The sequence below is a fragment of the Belonocnema kinseyi genome, chromosome 6, assembly GCF_010883055.1.
Source record: "Belonocnema kinseyi isolate 2016_QV_RU_SX_M_011 chromosome 6, B_treatae_v1, whole genome shotgun sequence".
NCBI lineage: Eukaryota > Metazoa > Arthropoda > Insecta > Hymenoptera > Cynipidae > Belonocnema > Belonocnema kinseyi.
The window spans coordinates 116,307,145-116,325,036 of NC_046662.1; the positions used below are offsets into that span (position 1 = coordinate 116,307,145).

The 17,892-nt window shown below is 35.4% G+C and overlaps 1 protein-coding gene across 5 annotated transcripts in view; it reads right to left on the reverse strand.

The window, feature by feature from the left end:
• Positions 1 to 17,892, reverse strand: part of LOC117174752 (dihydrofolate reductase) — a 352,741-nt gene that overhangs the window by 165,330 nt on the left and 169,519 nt on the right. For 2 of the 5 annotated variants that reach the window (XM_033364103.1, XM_033364098.1), the window contains one exon: positions 10,390 to 11,296. The exons of the other annotated variants lie outside the window; for them this stretch is intronic. In XM_033364103.1, coding sequence (XP_033219994.1) covers positions 11,242 to 11,296 — 55 coding nt within the window. In that variant the 3' untranslated portion in view covers positions 10,390 to 11,241. Of the gene's footprint in view, positions 1 to 10,389; positions 11,297 to 17,892 lie in introns of those variants that run through there. 5 annotated transcript variants of the gene reach the window in all.

Here is a 17,892-nt window from a genome sequence, read left to right on the forward strand (position 1 = left end):
TTATTTTTAATATATCTTCAGAAATTTTTCACTACATTTATCCATTTTATTGATCGTTATATTCAATTGTGAGATTCAAGACATATTGACAATTTATATAATAGCACACACGTAAAATCATTAAATGTAAATAAAAATACAGAAATAGTAATTATTTATAAGCAGTGCATTCTTATATCTTTAGAATAGAGGAAAGTTAGCAGAGGCGCACATTATTTTAGAATAACTGCAACATTTTAAATGTACAGTGTTTTCATTTAAATAAATGAAGAAAAAAAATTAATTAATTATATTAAAATTATATTTACAACAACTTTACGACAACTTTACGACACCTTATGTCCATGGCGATAAGTCGTCTTTATGATATCGTAAATATTTCGCAAGATCTGACGATGTCTTTACGATATCGTAAAGACACTGTAACTTTACGACAACTTTACGACACCCTATGTCCATGTCGCTAAGTCATCTTTATGATATCGTAAATATGTCGTATGATCTGACGATGTCTTTACGATATCGTAAACAAACTGTAACGACATGGACATAGGATGTCGTAAAGTTGTCGTAAATATATCGTAACGATGTCGTAAAGACGTCGCCAAATTTTGTGCCCACTGGGTAACTTTATTTCGAGAAGCGGTAGATTTTCTTACTTGGGAATCAGCTAGATTTTTTCTATTGTAAACAACCCTAAGAATTTCTGTTCTTCTCTCCTTGTGTTGCGTTTTCAAATAGCAATTTAGTGCTTGTTTTACCGGGGGAGACAGATTTTCGTTTCTAGGTATCATTCTCCCTCTAACAGTTCGATTAATAAAAGTCAAGGTCGATTAACAATATTTTTTGAAACAAACTTTCTTGAAACTTTCAACAATTTCTCTTTTATGCTGCGAGCACGAGAGGAAAGAGAAATTCAGCTTTTGTGTAAGCCACTGTTCTGCTTTCTTTTCGAGGTCTGTATTGGCGAAATAATAAGGGAGAATTACATCCAGAATTTACTTCGCATGAAAATTCACGTCTCGGAAGCAAGTACTTTATGAATTTTTTGTAGCCTTCGTTTCCATATTGTCGGAGCAAGTGGTGCATGATTTTCCTGCAGGTGAAGCAGTCTGCAAGGTCTGTATTAAGTCCCCAGAGTGACGTTATCATGTGTACAATCTTTCACTTCGTCCACCTGCTCTGAAGGATTTTGATCTTCATAATTTGATCCTTCTTTGTTGCTTCTAAAGTCGTCGCATGTAACGGTACCAAACAAATTTTCTAGGGGATCTTGGTTCAGGTTTCTCGTACAGAAACCTTTAAAACCAAGACCCTGCCTTAAAGAGTGTCAATCAAATTTGGTAAGCACGGTGCACTTGTCTGGGACCGCTTTTTGTTTTCGCGATCAAAAAACTGAATTCTTTTCAATGCCGTCCGAGCTTCTCCAAAAAATTCGTCACGGTGAGAGTTCTTAGTCCATGGAATCCGACGAGAATGAAGACCACGAGACAAGTGAGTAGACTACCCTTATAGATTTTGAGCCGCGGAATCCGAATATGTCCTCAGAATTTGTGCTACACTTCTCAATTTTTCCCTAGATTCAAAATGTATGGAGAAACCTAGGGATTTTCTCGTCACACAGACCATACAAAAAATTTGACAGAACGAGACTAGAGAAGAGACTAGACTAGACGTAGAAAATAGAGGGAAAACTAGGGCTGTTCTGGCCATTGGTTTGATAATAGCAGTATACAGAAAAATAAGTGTACTACCGTCATATTCTTTTGTGTTGTGACTCCTTAAGATCGAATTTATACACAACGATTCCCCAGTGTGCTTACCGTTTCCCTAGCTAGGATAAATCTACGGAAATTGAATGTCTTGCGCATGTTATACTGACTTATGAAGCAAAAAATTAGAAAAATGCTATTTCCTCTTGCAGTTTTGCGCTATCGATATAAATTTGGCCACTACAATTTTCGAGCTTTTACCATTTTCTCCCTAGATGCTAAAAGTAGGGCAAGGCCTAGGGATTTTCTGGTCACACAGAACATAACAAAAATTTGCTTGCATGAAGCAAGTGAATAAGCTACCCTTATGGACTTTGAGCTGCTGAATCCAAAGCTGGCCTTAGAACTTCTCTTACACGTCTCAGTTTTCTCCTAGATACAGATAATAGGCAAAAACCTAGAGATCTTCTGGACGTTATTTTGATAATACCAGTAAATGCAAAGATAGACAGATGGATGTTATATTCTTAATTGCCGCGAATTATAGAGACTTAATTTGTACACAGAAATTCAATAGTGTGCCTTTCGTTTTCCCTAGCATGGGTAATTTCAGGGAAATTGAAGGTCTTTCTCATATTATATAGATTTGTAGAAGAAAAAATAACAAAAATGCCATATACTTTGCAGGTTTGCGTGCTGAATCTAAATATAAACCCCACATTCTTTGGCTTTGTTCAAATTTGTCTCTAGATTATAAATGTAGGGAAAAGCCTAGAGAGTTTTTGGTCACGAAAAACTGTAAAGGATTTTAGGTTTTTATTATTTTTTCCCGTTTAAATCTATATAATCTGAAAAGGCCCTTCAATTTCCCCAGAATTACCCAAGCTAGGGGAAATGGAAGGCACACTGAAGAATTTCTGTGTACAAATTAAGTTTCCAAAAGTAGTTACACCTAAGAATATAATATCGATGTGTCTATTTTCGCGTATACAGGTATTATCAAAATAACTTGCAAGTTGTCCCTAGGGTTTTCCTTATTTTCTTTATCTAAGGGGAAACTGAGACGCATAAGATAAATTCTAAAGCCAGATTTGAATTCAGCAGCTAAAAATCCATAAGGGTAGTCTAGTCACTTGTCTCGTGCAGACAAATTTTTTGTATGTCCTGTGTGACCAGAAATCCCTAAACTTTTCCTTACTTGTTGCATCTAGGGGGAAACTGAGACGTTTAGGAAAAATTCTGAAGTTAGAATCGGATTCAACGGCTCAAAACCCATTAGGGTAGCCTAGTCACTTGTCTCGTGCAGACAAATTTTTTGTATGGCCTGTGTGACGAGAAAATCCCTAGGCTTTTCCCTACTTTTGATATCTAGGGAAAAACTGAGACGTGTAGGACAGATTTTGCGGACATATTCGGATTCAGTGGCTCAAAATTCATAAGACAGCCTAATCGCTTGTCTCGTGCAGACAACTTTGTTTTGTGGACCTGTGTAATTAGAGCACATAGGCTATTTGCCAAGCTTCTGGAGGTATTAATATTTCACCAATTGCCGTAACCCAGGCTCCTGGAAAATTCAAATAATTATTTTAAGTAAAAATTGCAGTATTATTTACATGAGTGCAGTATTGAGGATACATAACAGATTACACTTGGAAATTTGCTTCTCTTCACTGACTTTGTCCGTTTCCGTCTGTAACAATTTGATGGCTTTCATGTTGGACAATTCCTGATCACAAACTGTGGCCGCGATGAGCCCACATGAGAACGTAGACTTTATTAAGCTCATCAGTCATCCGTCTAGCAGCATCATTCAGTAGGCCTTTCATGGTCTAAGTTACACCGGTATCAAGACGAATTTGCGTGAGTAGCTTGTTCACTGTCGTTAGACTTGGGAATGGCAAAAATCTTCCTAAATATCTACATGTTGCGGCCGATCTTTTATAAATTGAAAGGCACAACAGCCTTTCTTCTGTTGTAAGTCGCCTACCATTAGGGTGTTGATTTGAATTTCTAAGGACCATTGCTATAAAACATCGCTGAAAAGTTGTTAGAATACTTTTTTTCTTGCAAACACGTTTGGTTTGAGGTTGTTTGCAAGCTTGCTCATTTTATTCGCATATCTGTATGTAGGTCGAAAAGATTGTCAGGAAAAAAGGAGGAAAACAGAGGGAAAGGGGGAAAATAGAAGAAAAATGGAAAAATAGGAAACGGAAAGAAAAATTAAGAGAAAAAAAAAATATATGGGAATAGGAGCGTTCACAGATGATTCGTGCTCAGCCACGAATTAACGAGACCCTATCTATAATATTACGTCACGCTCTTTCGACCCGTCCCCCTTTCACAGTTTTTAAAATAATTATAAAATACTTTTCGGAATCTTCTCAAATATGAGAATCAAACTTACATGAACATATAAAAAATATAAACCTGATTATTAACACTTTTATTTTTCTCGAAGAACATATCAAACAGCTAGGATATATATGGACTTAATACTTTTCAGGATGTTAATTAAAAACAAGAAAACTCTCCGTGACATCACGCACAGAATGACTCGTCCCCCTAAATGACATCATAAGTGAACGCTCCCATTGTCAAAAAGGGGAAAGGTTAAAATATTTTCTCTTCTAACAATTCCTTAATTAATAATTCAATATTTCTGTACAAGAAGTTAAGCGTTTTAAAATCCAAAATAACAAACTTTTAAAAATTAAGAATTCTACAATGTTTGAAAACATAATGCCTTAAAATTCTTCTTGATGTTTTAAAATAACCGAACATCCATTGAAAGTTTTGAAACCAAACGTCTTGGAATTCGCCTTAATCTTTTAAAATAAATTAAAATCCTTTGAAATTTTTCGAATTCCTCCACAGCTCTTAAAACTTATGAAATCCGTGAAAATCCCACCAAATGAAGTTTACTTAATTCCCTTATGTTCTCTAAAGATTCGTAAAATACCCTTGAATTCAGAAAAATCTATTGAATTAAGTATGAATAATTTAAAGCTTCTTCAATATCGGTGGGAAAAGGACCCAGGTTGATGATCAATCTCTCTAGCAATCACCCTAAGTGAAGATCCTCAGAAAGTCGTGATGTAAGGTTCCCCACTTAGGTCCATTAGTGTCCAAGGTCTTTTGTTTCAAGCGTCATTCACTTTACTGGCACTCTTTTTATTAACTATTTGCCACCATCATGGTCTGTCCTGACATATTTCTCTCTCTTCTTTTACGTCGATGCATTTTTTCATGCAGGCTCTCGTGTTTCAATAACTTCTTATGTCTCTTCTAACTAGGATCTCATTCATACATTCTAACCATTTTTTCCGCGGTCTGCCTCAAGGCACACTGCCATTTAATTTACCTTGATATACTTTTTTCGTTAGTCATTCAATTTGCATTCTCTCAACATGCCCGAACTTTCCTAATCATCATTCTTCAATCATTATCATTCTGCAAACGGTAATCCACGTACCCTCACTGTTTCGAAATCCACACCTTCTTCGTCGAAAAGAGCCATTCTTAAACACTTGTCCATGAATACAAAATGAAACCATGAAAACATAACTCATCCTTGTCTAACTCCTTGAATAATATCGAAACAGCCACTCAATTTCCCTAATACCCTTACATTTGCTTTTTTACCTATATATATTTAAAAATTTGTTATAAGGTCTCGATACCTCTCTTTCTTTTCATTCTCTTTAGTTATGATGTTTTTCTCAGCTGGTGTCGAAAATTCGATTACGAACATGGTTCGCTTCTCGAAGTCAAAAAGAACCATGTCAAGCCTCGAGTGAGCAACAGAAACAATTGTCGAGAATAGAACTTTCCAGTATATGCGGCACTTCCCATTCTCGACAATTGACTCGATTTCCCTAGGAGCATTTAGAGGAGCGATATTAAGGTTAATGCCGTAAGAGTGACAGAGACGGTAACAAAGCACTCTTAGTGCCGCATTGTGCCTTTGAATGTAGGTCGTTCCCGCGTGAGTTGGACAGCTATTCTTGGCATGTAAAAATGAAACCCTCCGTACCAGACTTCAATCCGGGCGATTTAAGGAAAGCAAACGTTAGCTCACAAGACATTGACTGATCCTTCACATTTCTGTGGAAGATACCGTGCATCCTCTTATCTAGGAGCTGTTCACGAAAGTTTTTCTCTTGTGCTTTCTTAATCCGGGCTTTCAGGAGTGAGTACTCGAGATGGATTAGATTTGATGCATTTTGCTCACCCCTAATACTGAACTCAAGTCCGAGTGTTTCAGCAGCCTCCTCCGCTGCTTTGTACAGAAACGCTCCTTTGTCCACTTCTTACTGATTCCTGACCATTTTAAGAAGAGGGTCTTTTCCATTTGCCAATCTGTGTGTTGTACCCAGAATAATCCTATTGTGAAGACATTCAAGACTCAGTATTCCGCGACCACCTTGACGGCGTGAGATCTACAGTCGCGGAACGAAAGCCTTAAGATGCATGCTTTTGTTCATGTGCATAAGCTTTCTCGTCCCGATATCCAGGGATCTGAGCTCGTTCTTCGTCCATGGAACTACTCTAAATGAATAGAGTACTACCGGGACGGGAAGCATGTTCGTTGCAGATTCTTTATTCTTCGCCGACAGTTCGGAAGACCAAACCTGTCGGATGAGACGTTTGTATCTGCTTCGGAGAGTATCCTTTATAGATGTCATATCCTGAATGCGGCTCTGTGGCACGCCTAGGTATGTATAAGTCTCTCCAGTGCAAAGGTGTCGTATAGCGCTTCTACCAACGAGCTCAGAATATTCAGGGATGCCATTAAGTTTTCCTCGCTTTAAGTAAACCTTGGCGCATTTGTCTAACCCAAATTCCATTCCAATTTCCTTATTATATCGTTCGACAATCCCTAGAGCTAGATATAGTTGCTCTTTGTTTTTAGCATAGACTTTAAGATCGTCCATGTAAAATACATGAGTGACCTTGTACTTTCGATCTGCAGGTTTGCCGCACAAGTACCTGTCGGAATGGCGAAGTGCTAGAGATAGTGGCAATAATATTAGGCAAAAGAGAAGTGGACTCATGGTGTCGCCCTGTAAGATACCTCTCTGAAAGGTGACCTTGTTAGTTGTCACACGATTTTTTCCAGATGAGATAGTAAATCTGGGTTTCCGAAGCGGCATCAATCTCTCTATGCAGCTAACTATTTGCGGATGAACCTATAAGATTTCCAAAAGACATATGATAAGTCTATGGAATGTAGAATCGAAAGCTTTCCGATAATCAATCCAGGCTATCGATGGGTCACGCTGGTAGAATGCTGCATCTTTGCAGACACATTTATCGATGAGCAGATTCTCCCGACATTCGGTTACGCCTTTCTTTGAGCCTCGTTGTTTACACATTTCTTGCCACACAGGTTCAATTGCCCGAATAATCCTATCCTTTAGGATATCAGTGAATATCTTATAAAGTGTGTTCAGACAAGTTATTGGCCTGTGATTCTTCGGGTCAGCTAAGTTGCCTATTTTCGGCACATGTATTGTGCGCCCTTCCACCAACCACTCCGGAATCGGCTCTTCCGACTTCAAATATGAGGTGAAAATACGGGCCAAATGCTGATGGGTTGAAGAAAACTTCTTCTACCAGAATGTTTTGATACAATCTGGTCCCGATGTGGAATAGTTCTTCATCCCTCTTAATACTTTTTTCACCTCCTCAGTAGTAATGGGTGGGCCAGAGTAATGGGAGATGGGTCAGAGAGAAATTGTTGATTCTCTCTGACCCACCTATCCTTCCGCTCTAGACTTCTCTTAGCGTCAGATAGTATCCGTATTCTCTCAACAATATGCTGCCTGATGGTCAGCAGCTTTGACATGTTAAGTGTGTGATAACGGGTCCGGAGTTCGCGCGCGAGCTTTCGAACCTTGGCGGTAAACTTCCTGCCAGATGTGATGTAGTCAATCACACACTGAATGCGGGACGCGTACTGTCTTGCCTAGCCTATCTTTATGGCAAGTTGATGCATTCGTCTTTTGGTTTTATAATCAACCGTTGGTTTTGTTTTACGGGTTGCATCGACCAAGCTCTCGCTGAATTATACACACAATAATTGATAGCCCAGAGGTCGGATTCTCCGGAAAAATGTCGACGAAGCTCGTCATCCATATCAGCCAGATCTTTAGGCTTGAGAGAAACCTTGGTGTTGATTTGTCTCCGGGTCGCAAAGCATTGCTCTTCCTCTATTGGATGTCTGCTCGCGGTTGGTCTTAGTGTCGGCTGTCTTTCTCTGTTGCCAGATTATTCTAGCTGTGGTAGAGTAGGCGTTCTGCTTACATAGCCCCTTTTTTGGAGCAGTTCAGCACGGTTTTGCAGACGTTGCTACGAAAAGTGCGATAGCTCCGGGTGTTTCTCGCACCACAGAGCATGCAGCCGTGCTATGTAACCCCGTTCAGGGGCCACACTCGCATCGGAGCACTGTAGCAAGTCGTGATTCAGTCGATCCGTCCACCCAAACGTCGCGAGATCCCGCCGATCCATTGCAATGAATCCATTTTCATTGGCTCCCCCAGCTCTAGATTGGTCGGCATTGTTGGCCGACTCATTTTCGGAAGCCCTGCGCGTTCTGTTGTTTTGAACCGCACTTACTACAACTATGTTTGGTTTTCTCATTGTTGTTCCCACGAGAAGCTAGGAAAAGAGATTCGTCCATCCTTGTAGATCCCCACATGTAAGGATAAGGCTGCGTACTCTGAGAGGTCGCCCGGTATCCCAGAGTCACCGTTCTAGACACCTCACCTAGGTGCCATTCAGCTTTCGGCACGGTTTCACACCTCCGCTTGGGGGTTAATTCCTTCGGGACCACACCTGGACAATTGTTCGCGACTGCCTATTTTCAGCACCATATTCAGACAGAACTACCAGACTACCATATTCAGCAGAAACCCTTGGTACAGGGACCCTATATCTGCAACCCGAGGACGTGTTCGGTGGCTTTGTCATAGGTCCTTCGTTTGATTCTAGAGGAATAAAAACCGAACCGAATATATATATATATATATATATATATATAAATATATTTTCTTTTTGCCTTAAGCTGAATATTTGATCTATACATGACATTCTTGGCATAAGCCCACTTTGGACTTACCAAATCTTTTCTTCTGTTATTTTCATTACCCTACGAATAAGTATTTTTGAGTATATTACGCACGGTACTTCATAAGCAAATCACTCTTTAATTATTGCAGTCGCTTTTATCTCCCTTTCTTTTGTACATTGGTACGATAATAACTGTTTTCCAGTCGTCTGGGACGTCTCCCATCTCTAAACGTAAATTTACCAATTTGCACAGTCAATGTAGTATGTACTCGCCACCTTTTTTTCAACATTTCAGCGTTAATACTGTCTACCCCGGCAGCCTTACCGTTTTTCAAGTTCTTAATTATATCCCTAACCTCAGTGAGACAGACTTTCTCAATTGAGTTTTCTAACGAATCCTGTTCTACATCGCAGTTGTGGCGTCCAACAACTTTATCTCCGAATTTTCATCTAAAATAATCTCTGAAAGCGTCTAGTATCCCGTCTGCATCACATTGCATATGCCCATTACTATTTCTCTTGCTGACAATTTATGTACTTTTATTTCCCTTCATTTTTTTATAAAGCAGTTTCTTGCTTCCTTTTAAGTCGTTTTGTATTTTCTTCTCTTCATCTGATCTAATTTGATCTTTACTTTCCTTAATTAATCGTTGGAGTATTCTCTTTTTGTGCCTGAAATCATTTATACGTCCATTTCTTTCCTCATCGCTTAAACCTGCGATGTTCAAAGTTTTCCTGTACGCTTCTTTCTTTGCATTTTGGGCAGTCTAAACTTCATTATTCCAGCACGCTTCACCAGACATTCTTCCTACAACCGCGGTACCACACACTTCGATCGCACACCTAACAATGATATACCGGAACTTAGTTCATGCAGCCTCTATATCTTTGTTGTTTATAGGCGCCTCCCATGTTGCCTTATCTAAGCTTTTAATTCTCTTATTTTGGAAATCTATTCGTACATCTGGTTTCTGGAGTCTTTTATCTGCAACAACAAAGTCAATTATACTGTGGGCATTTCCTTTAGAGCAGGTGTACATGTGGATCATTTTAAGGCTAAACCGACTATTTGTAATAGAAATACCCCTTTCTATGCAGAGACCAACTAATTTATATCCGTCATACTTTGTTTTTGGATCCCCAAAATTATCTAGTATTTTTCTGTATCCTGATTTTAGATGCCCACCTATCCGTTCATGTTTCCTAGCAGAATTATTCTTTCCCCATGTTCGCAAATATTTATTGTATTATTTAAAGAGTTCCAGAAGACGTCTTTTACTTATCTAGGACCACTATCAACTGGCGAATAGCATGCTATGATAAATAATCTTCTCATTTCTACTTTCATTCTCATTTGAGAAAAAGTAAGATGACGGTTCCTTTACATTTTTGTTTCAATGATAAAAGGGGGAATATAATTCAGGGGAATAGGGGAATAGTGAAAGACTGTACACCCTGTAATTAGTATACATTAAACATTATTAATTAATTTCATTACATTAGAAGAGTTTATACTATGCATAAGTATTTCAAATTCAAAAGAATCAAAAATATTTTTACATAAACGTAAATGCAATACTAAAAATCACGAGATAAAACTTTAGATATTTACAAAAAGTGGATATGTAGAAAACTCATAGCGTACTTACGTTAGTAACTGTGCAACAGTATAAAGATTATATTACCGAAAATAAGCAATTTTAACAGAATTTCAAATACTACCACATATTTTCATTTTGGTTACCCTATTCATGCGAAGAGCAAGAAATCAATTTTGCAAATATTTATATGTACAAACGATTCTCAAATTAATATATAATACAATAATAAATGTCTTCACACATTGATGCTTTGAAATTTACTGTTTTGCTTCTTTTTTATATTAGATTTAAAAATTGAGATTATGTATAATATATGAAAAACAATAACGTTTATTTTTAGTTTTCAAATTATCGAATTCTTTTCTTGCACTCAAAAGCTCCTCGTACATTGCAAAGGTCTTACGATCCAATTCTTTGCGCTTCCGAATCAAACGTTTTGAGGCCCTCACTTTCAAATTATCTTTCTTCTTCTTTGAAGAAGACGCCTCTTTAGACACCTCTTTATCTTCTGCCCATTGCTCCTCCAAAATTTCATGATTTATCATATCAATTTTATTTTACTCTTCTTCTATAATACTAGGACCTAAATCCTTTCCGAAACATTCTTCTCGTATCTTTTTTACATTCATTTTGTGTATGCTTTCGGCCACTGCTCCAGCGTAATTACCTACACTTTTCTAGAACTTTTTCTAACCGAACCACCGCTTCCTGGTGAATTCGGATTTGACACGGCTTTTAACCACAAAACACGCTGCTTTTCGTCCTTCGGAAACTGGTGATGCTTCGGATGACGCGACGATTGACACCCGGGAACGACACCGGCACGTTTGACACTTTGAATTTTCAAACCTTCAAATTCAATCGCGTGTGCCGGCACGTAGCGCCAACAGTTGGTCACAACTTGTACTATGCCTGAAATCATAAACATAATTTTGTAATTTTGTATTAGATCGATTCTTTACCCCGAGAATCGAAGAAGCGATTCTTTTATTTTAATAGATCTCTCAGTCTTTTACTTTCGTAACCGCAGCAAACATTTTTTATCTTTATTGCTCTTTTCTATAATATGTCCTTTTGTGCCCAAGACTGCATCTCAGTCTAAAGGCAAGCGCAATCAGCGTTCAAAATGTTCAATATCGAAGTTTTGGAGACCTCTTTTTCTATCCTTTATTGTTACAAAGTGAGGCCCAAAACTTTTAGTGGCATCAAAGTTGCATGTGTAGGGAGCCGTCTGATTGGTTGACTTTTTTTCAATTGCACGTGACGAGACCACAGAGTGTTAGGTCATTACAGACTAGTATATTTTAATAGGCAGAAAAAAGAATAAGATAAATAAAATTATATTGATGTATGATGTATTAGTTACTAAAAAATATGTTAATATTATATGATATTTGTATTTGAGAAAAGGAATAAGCATTATCTAATTATGTATCTTTATTCATTTTATTTAAAATTGAATAGATGTAGTGATTTATAGGTAAATATAAACTATTTTAAACATTTTTACAGGGTCTTAAAAGATCGATTCTTTCACACTTATATATTATATTATTATTAAAAACTAAACTTAGGATAAAAACTTTCTTATCATATAACCATTAGAGAAAAATAAAGCATGACGCATATTGCATCGATGAAATATATGAAATATGTATATATATATATATGTGTGTGTGTGTGTGTGTGTATAAACTAATGAAGTAACTATTTTACACAATTAATAATCAGCTAGGTTTATTTTCGTCAATTTATATTATGATTTAATTAGTTTCTTTCTTTGTTGACCATTAATGGTGTAACCGCGTAGCATATGTACAAATAAAAAAAAACAATTTAAATCAAATATAATCGAATCATATGATTCTTTGATACTTTAGTCGATCATCAATCGTTTTTTTTTGTAACAAAAGTGTGAATTTTCTCATGTTACATGGGAAAATTTTCAAAACTTTGCGTAAAATTGATTATTTTTCAAAGGGTAGTGTAAATTCCCTATCATTTTGGGGAAATTTCAAACTGCCTAAGGAATATTCCGCCCTTTGACAAAATATTCCCAAAACATTAGGAAAATTACTCAGCTCGTTAGGGAAAGCCACTTTTCCAAATGAATTTGGGAATTTCCCCTAAGGAACAGTTGGGACAATTCCCAACATTTTTACAGAATAAAAGTACAATGTCATTTTATTAAATAAAAGAAATATTTAGTCGATTATAAATTTCCTATATTCAATAATTTCGTTCGTTGATTTAAAAGGTAGATTGCTGTAATATATGTGTATATATAGTAATGAATAACACAGCCACACAAAAAAAAATTGTGCGGATCTGGTAACAACACACACGTATTCCTATGGATTTTGGGGCGCTGAATTCAAATTCGGTATCAAAAATCACCCATCACGTCATGGTTGAGCCATAACCTCAAAAAATGACGAAAAAGCATGCACTGAGGCAAATAAATTTCAAAATAATGCCAGTGATGCAAATTTTCACTTCAAAGACATGTGGACAACTGTGAACGATCAACCCTTGCCTGAATTCAACTGATTTAACATAGCTTCACCCAATAGAACCTGACCTCACCTAACCTGAATTAACAGAAATTTATTGAACTACACGTAAAGCTTTGGAAGCATATTTTCCGAGTAGCAAATGTGTGCTACATCGAATGGGTCAACTCGAGCCTAACCTAGAAATAAATCTAACCTAGCCTAACCTAACCTAACCTCACGAAAGACAATTACACAGATCTTAAACGTAAGCGTAATCCTTTGCATCGTTCCTTCGAAGAAAAAAGGACACGTTATAGCAGGCAGAAAATAGACTGAAGTAGGTCTATAAATCAATTTAATTACGAGAAAAAGCAAGATAAGATGTAAACACGAAAGATAGTATAAATATATCCCTTAAGTTTAAGAAAAGCAGAGAGAAAAGAATTTTGAATAAAACACTTATTCATTTGCATGTTTAAGTTACAGTTCTACATTTTAATTGATACAAACATTGTCAGGTTAATTGAAATGGGGTCAATTCTACTTGTAGTTCTAAGTTTCTTCAAATGAGTAATGTGCGCCTAAATTTTTAACCACCTGTAGTACAATGAAATGAATTTTATTGTGTTACAACGAGAACACTTAAGTGTTGCGTTAAGCAAAATTTCGTTAGGTTCTGTTAAGTTAGATTCATTTGTAGGTTAAGATCGAGTTAACCCATTAAATATAGTACAAATTTAAGACTGAGAACCGTACGCTTAAATAGCTACACGTGTGGTTGAATTTCATTCGGCTAGGTTAGGTTAGGTCAGGTTTTGTTAGGTTAGGATAGGTTAAACCTCTATGTAGGTTAAGCTGAAGCTGAATGAAACGGTACCGCAAACACAACGGGACAACACAATCAGTTGAATTGTGTTTCGTGAGTTAAGGTTAGGTTAGGCTAGGTTAGATTTATTTCTAGGTTAGGCTCGAGTTGACCCATTCGATGTAGCACACATTTGCTACAGGGAAAATATGCTTCCAGAGCTTTACGTGTAATTCAATAAATCTCTGTTAATTCAGGTTAGGTGAGGTCAGGTTCCGTTGGGTAAAGTTATGTTAAATAAGTTGATATCAGGCAAGGGTTGATCCTTCACAGTTGTCGACATGTTTTTTAAGTGAAAATTTGCATCACTGGCATTATTTTGAAATTGATTTGCCTCAGTGCATGATATTTCGTCATTTTTTGAGGTTATGGCTCAACCATGACGTCATGGGTGATTTTTGATACCGAATTTGAATTCAGAGCCCCAAAATCCATAAGAATACGTGTGTCTAGTTACCAGATCCGCACACTTTTTTTTGTGTGGCTGTGTAATTGTCAAGTAAATTTCGATTTTGTCTTATACAAAAAGTACCCAAATTTTGGTTTTAAACTTATAAATAAAAGTTCTTATACTATAATGAAAATTGAATCATTTTATTCCAATTTATTTTATTGACATATAATTAATACCATAAGTCATATATAGTATGTTATGCTGTTTAACTGAAAAATTAATTAAAGAGACGCTCAGCAATAACCCGCACAAATTATTCTGTCGGATTGAGATTTGCTCGACTCGTCGGAAATGTCCTGATGCTCGGGAATCTATGAAGCATTTGTTGATTCTGAATGTATCATTTAAGATTAATTGAAATAATGTTTAATATGCAAACAAAGAACTTTTAATAGATTGATATTTCATAAGTTCGCGTAGTTTGTGTGAATTTAGACACGGTATATGTTTGAACACCGTCATCAATTTTTAATTCAGTATCTATCGTATTAAAAACAATGAAATGAAAAACTGCAAAGTGGTAACTTTAGCATTTTTGGAACAAATGTCAGATTCACACAAAATGTGCACTGTAAAAATACGTTTTAAAATTGCACTTCAAAGTGTAAATTTACACATATAAAATGTCACTTTAGATGCATTAAAATTATAGATTAGAAAGCACATTTCCACATGTTTTCTAGAATGACGTCTCTTACAGGCTTCACTCTATGACGTTGTATGAATTCATACGGCCTGTTAAAAATCACTATGTTCAGAGTGTGTAAAAAATGACTCATGTTCTACGTATTAAAATTTCCTAGCCTTGTAAAATTACCGGCTGCGCATAAATTTCGATTTTCTAACGAAAATTTCTCCACTTTATAGTAATTTTCGATTTGTTTGTATAATATTCCACATTTGTGTAATTTTGGAGATAAAGCTTTCTTTTTCCCTCTTTTGTTCGCATCCCAGTGGGCACAAAATTTAAAGAAGGCTTTGCGACATCGTTAAGACACCTTTACGACAACTTCACGACATCTTATGTCCATGCCGTTACAGTGTCTTTACTATATCGTAAAGACAACGTCAAATCATACGACCTATTTACGATATCATAAAGACGACTTAACGACATTGACATAGGATGTCGTAAAGATGTCGTAACGATGTCGTAAAGACGTCGCCAAATTTTGTGCTTGCTGGGATGTCATAAGCGAAGCGTGCGTTTTAGTTTGCAAACTTTTTTGTTTACTTTCGGCGATCATAAATATGTTTTTAATATGATCTTAATGACTTAGGTATTTAAGGTTCAACATTTTTGTACTAGTATGACACCGCTGCGAGTAAGTCCAGTTTTTAAATACGTCTAGCGTACTAAAATTCCACAACCTTTTTTTTACACGGTGGCGTTACTTTTCAGAAACTACGTTAGCATTTTTAGAAATTGCGGCGGGGGTCAAAAAGTCATATTTTCTATCAAAAATTCAAATACTCTGTTAAAGCTTACTTTTTTACTTGAAGGTTCATCGCTTTGGTTAAAAATTGAACTATTTTCATAAAAATTCGTTTCATGTTTGGTTGAAAATAAATTTCTTAAAGTGACCATTAATCTATTCCATTTTTGGTTAAAAAATTATCTTTTTAAATTAGAAATCTAATTATTTGGTTAAAAATGTATCTTTTCCAGTTGAAAGTTTAACTTCTTGACATAAAAATGATATAATTTGTTAAAGTTGGTCTTTCTTGGTAAAAATGGAATCTTCTTTGAAATCCTCTGTAAAAGTAAATAATTTGTATATTAGGAATTCATAATTACAGTTTAAAACTCAACTGTTTGCCTTTAAATAAACTTTTATGTTAAAAATTATACTCTTTTTTAAGAAATTCAGCTTTTTGGTATTAAAATTCAACAGTTTAGTAGAAAATTAAACTATTTGATTTAAACTTTATAGTGTATATTGTATAAGTTAAAAATTGAAGTATTTTGTAGAAAATTGATGTATTTTTTTAAAGTCGTCTTTTTGGGCAGAAAATAATTTTTTTTTATTAAAAAATAGTCGCTTTTTGAGGTACAACATAGTCGTCTTTTTGGATAAAAAATTAATCTTGTGTGTTGAAAATTTAACTGCTTGGTAGAAATTTCAAATATTTTTTTAAAAATCCATCTTTTTGGTTAAAAAGTTATTCTGGTTTGTTAAAACTTCAACTTTCTGGATGGGACTTCAACTATCTTCTTAAGAATTCTTCTTCCTTGACTGAAAATGATCGCTTTTTGTAAAAAATTCATCTCTTCTGATTTCAAAGTTCACTTTTTTCTCAAAAATTTCACTTTTGTGCTTGAAAACTTAATTTTTGGTTGAAAATTCATCTATTTAATTAAAAAATATATTAAACTCCGTCTTTAGCGGACGGCTACGTTAATTTCGGGGAAGGGGGAGGTTTACAAATGATTTAACCTCACCTTGCAAATAATTCTTTCTTTTTTCCTTGGTCGATTCCTTGCGACACTCCAGCCAACTTTCTATTTTAGTAGAAATGTGTCCTTCTACACTTAATTCTACACCTGGCACATCTTTGGGATCCAAATTAATTTTCAAAAATTGCACATTTGTGCACATTTTTTTCTCTGTTTGTCATAATACTAAAACATGTCAGAACTTTCAATATTATTTTTAATAATTTTACATTTGAAACTTCCGAATAGAATTTAAAATTATTTCAGAGTATATGGAGTATTAAAATCGGACTTAAAAAATAGTAGAGATTATAAGAGGTGTAAATGAGAACTTGAAAAATACTGCAAAAATCTTTCAAAGACTCAAAGAGGACTAACATTGTGCTAAATAAGACTTAAGAGAATCAAATAAGTAAGACGAGTATTAAGAAGATCTAAAAAAGAACTCATTCAGCACCATGCAAAATATAAAAAGGATCATATTTCCACTCGGGGCATCACTTGATCGATATTCCAACGTGGATTTAATTTATTTTGTTTTGTCTTATTTTTCCATTTGACTTGATCTCCTATTTTATAAACTGGATGGCTTTTTATTATATTTTCGTCTAAACGTTTCTCGGTCTTGTCTTGTTCAACTTCTATTCTTTCTTTAGCTTTCCTAATGATGTCACCGTGTTTAAGTTTCCATTTCCTTATTAAATCGGCATAAGTAAGAGTTGGTGATTTACGACATCCTATGCCCATGTCGTTCAGTCGTATTTATGATATCGTAAATATGTCATATAATCTGACGATGTCTTTACGATATCGTAAAGACACTGTAACGACATGGAGATTTATTACTTTCAGATTTTCTATAAGTAAAAAAATTTCAATTTCAATTTAATTTTCTAGCTTAAAAAAACAATCGTATGATTATAGTTCTACTATACTTATTTAATAAAATCTGACAGTAGAACAAAAGCAGCTAATACAAATAATTTATTGGCCTGAAATTAATATTCTAACTTCAATGTTGAATTTGGAAATTGAATCGAAGGCTAGTTAAAATAAGAAGAAATAAGTCTTAAAAATGAAACATTTTGAATGATAAGAATCTTATAAAATTTTGCTAAAAGTTACACTGTTAAAAAAATCTAACTAAATTTTAATGCACATGTATTTGAAGTTTTTTCCACTCATGTAGATTAAATTTCAAGATATTGAAATGAATAGTTAGTGACAGGTATCTTAAATTTAATTTACGCGTACATT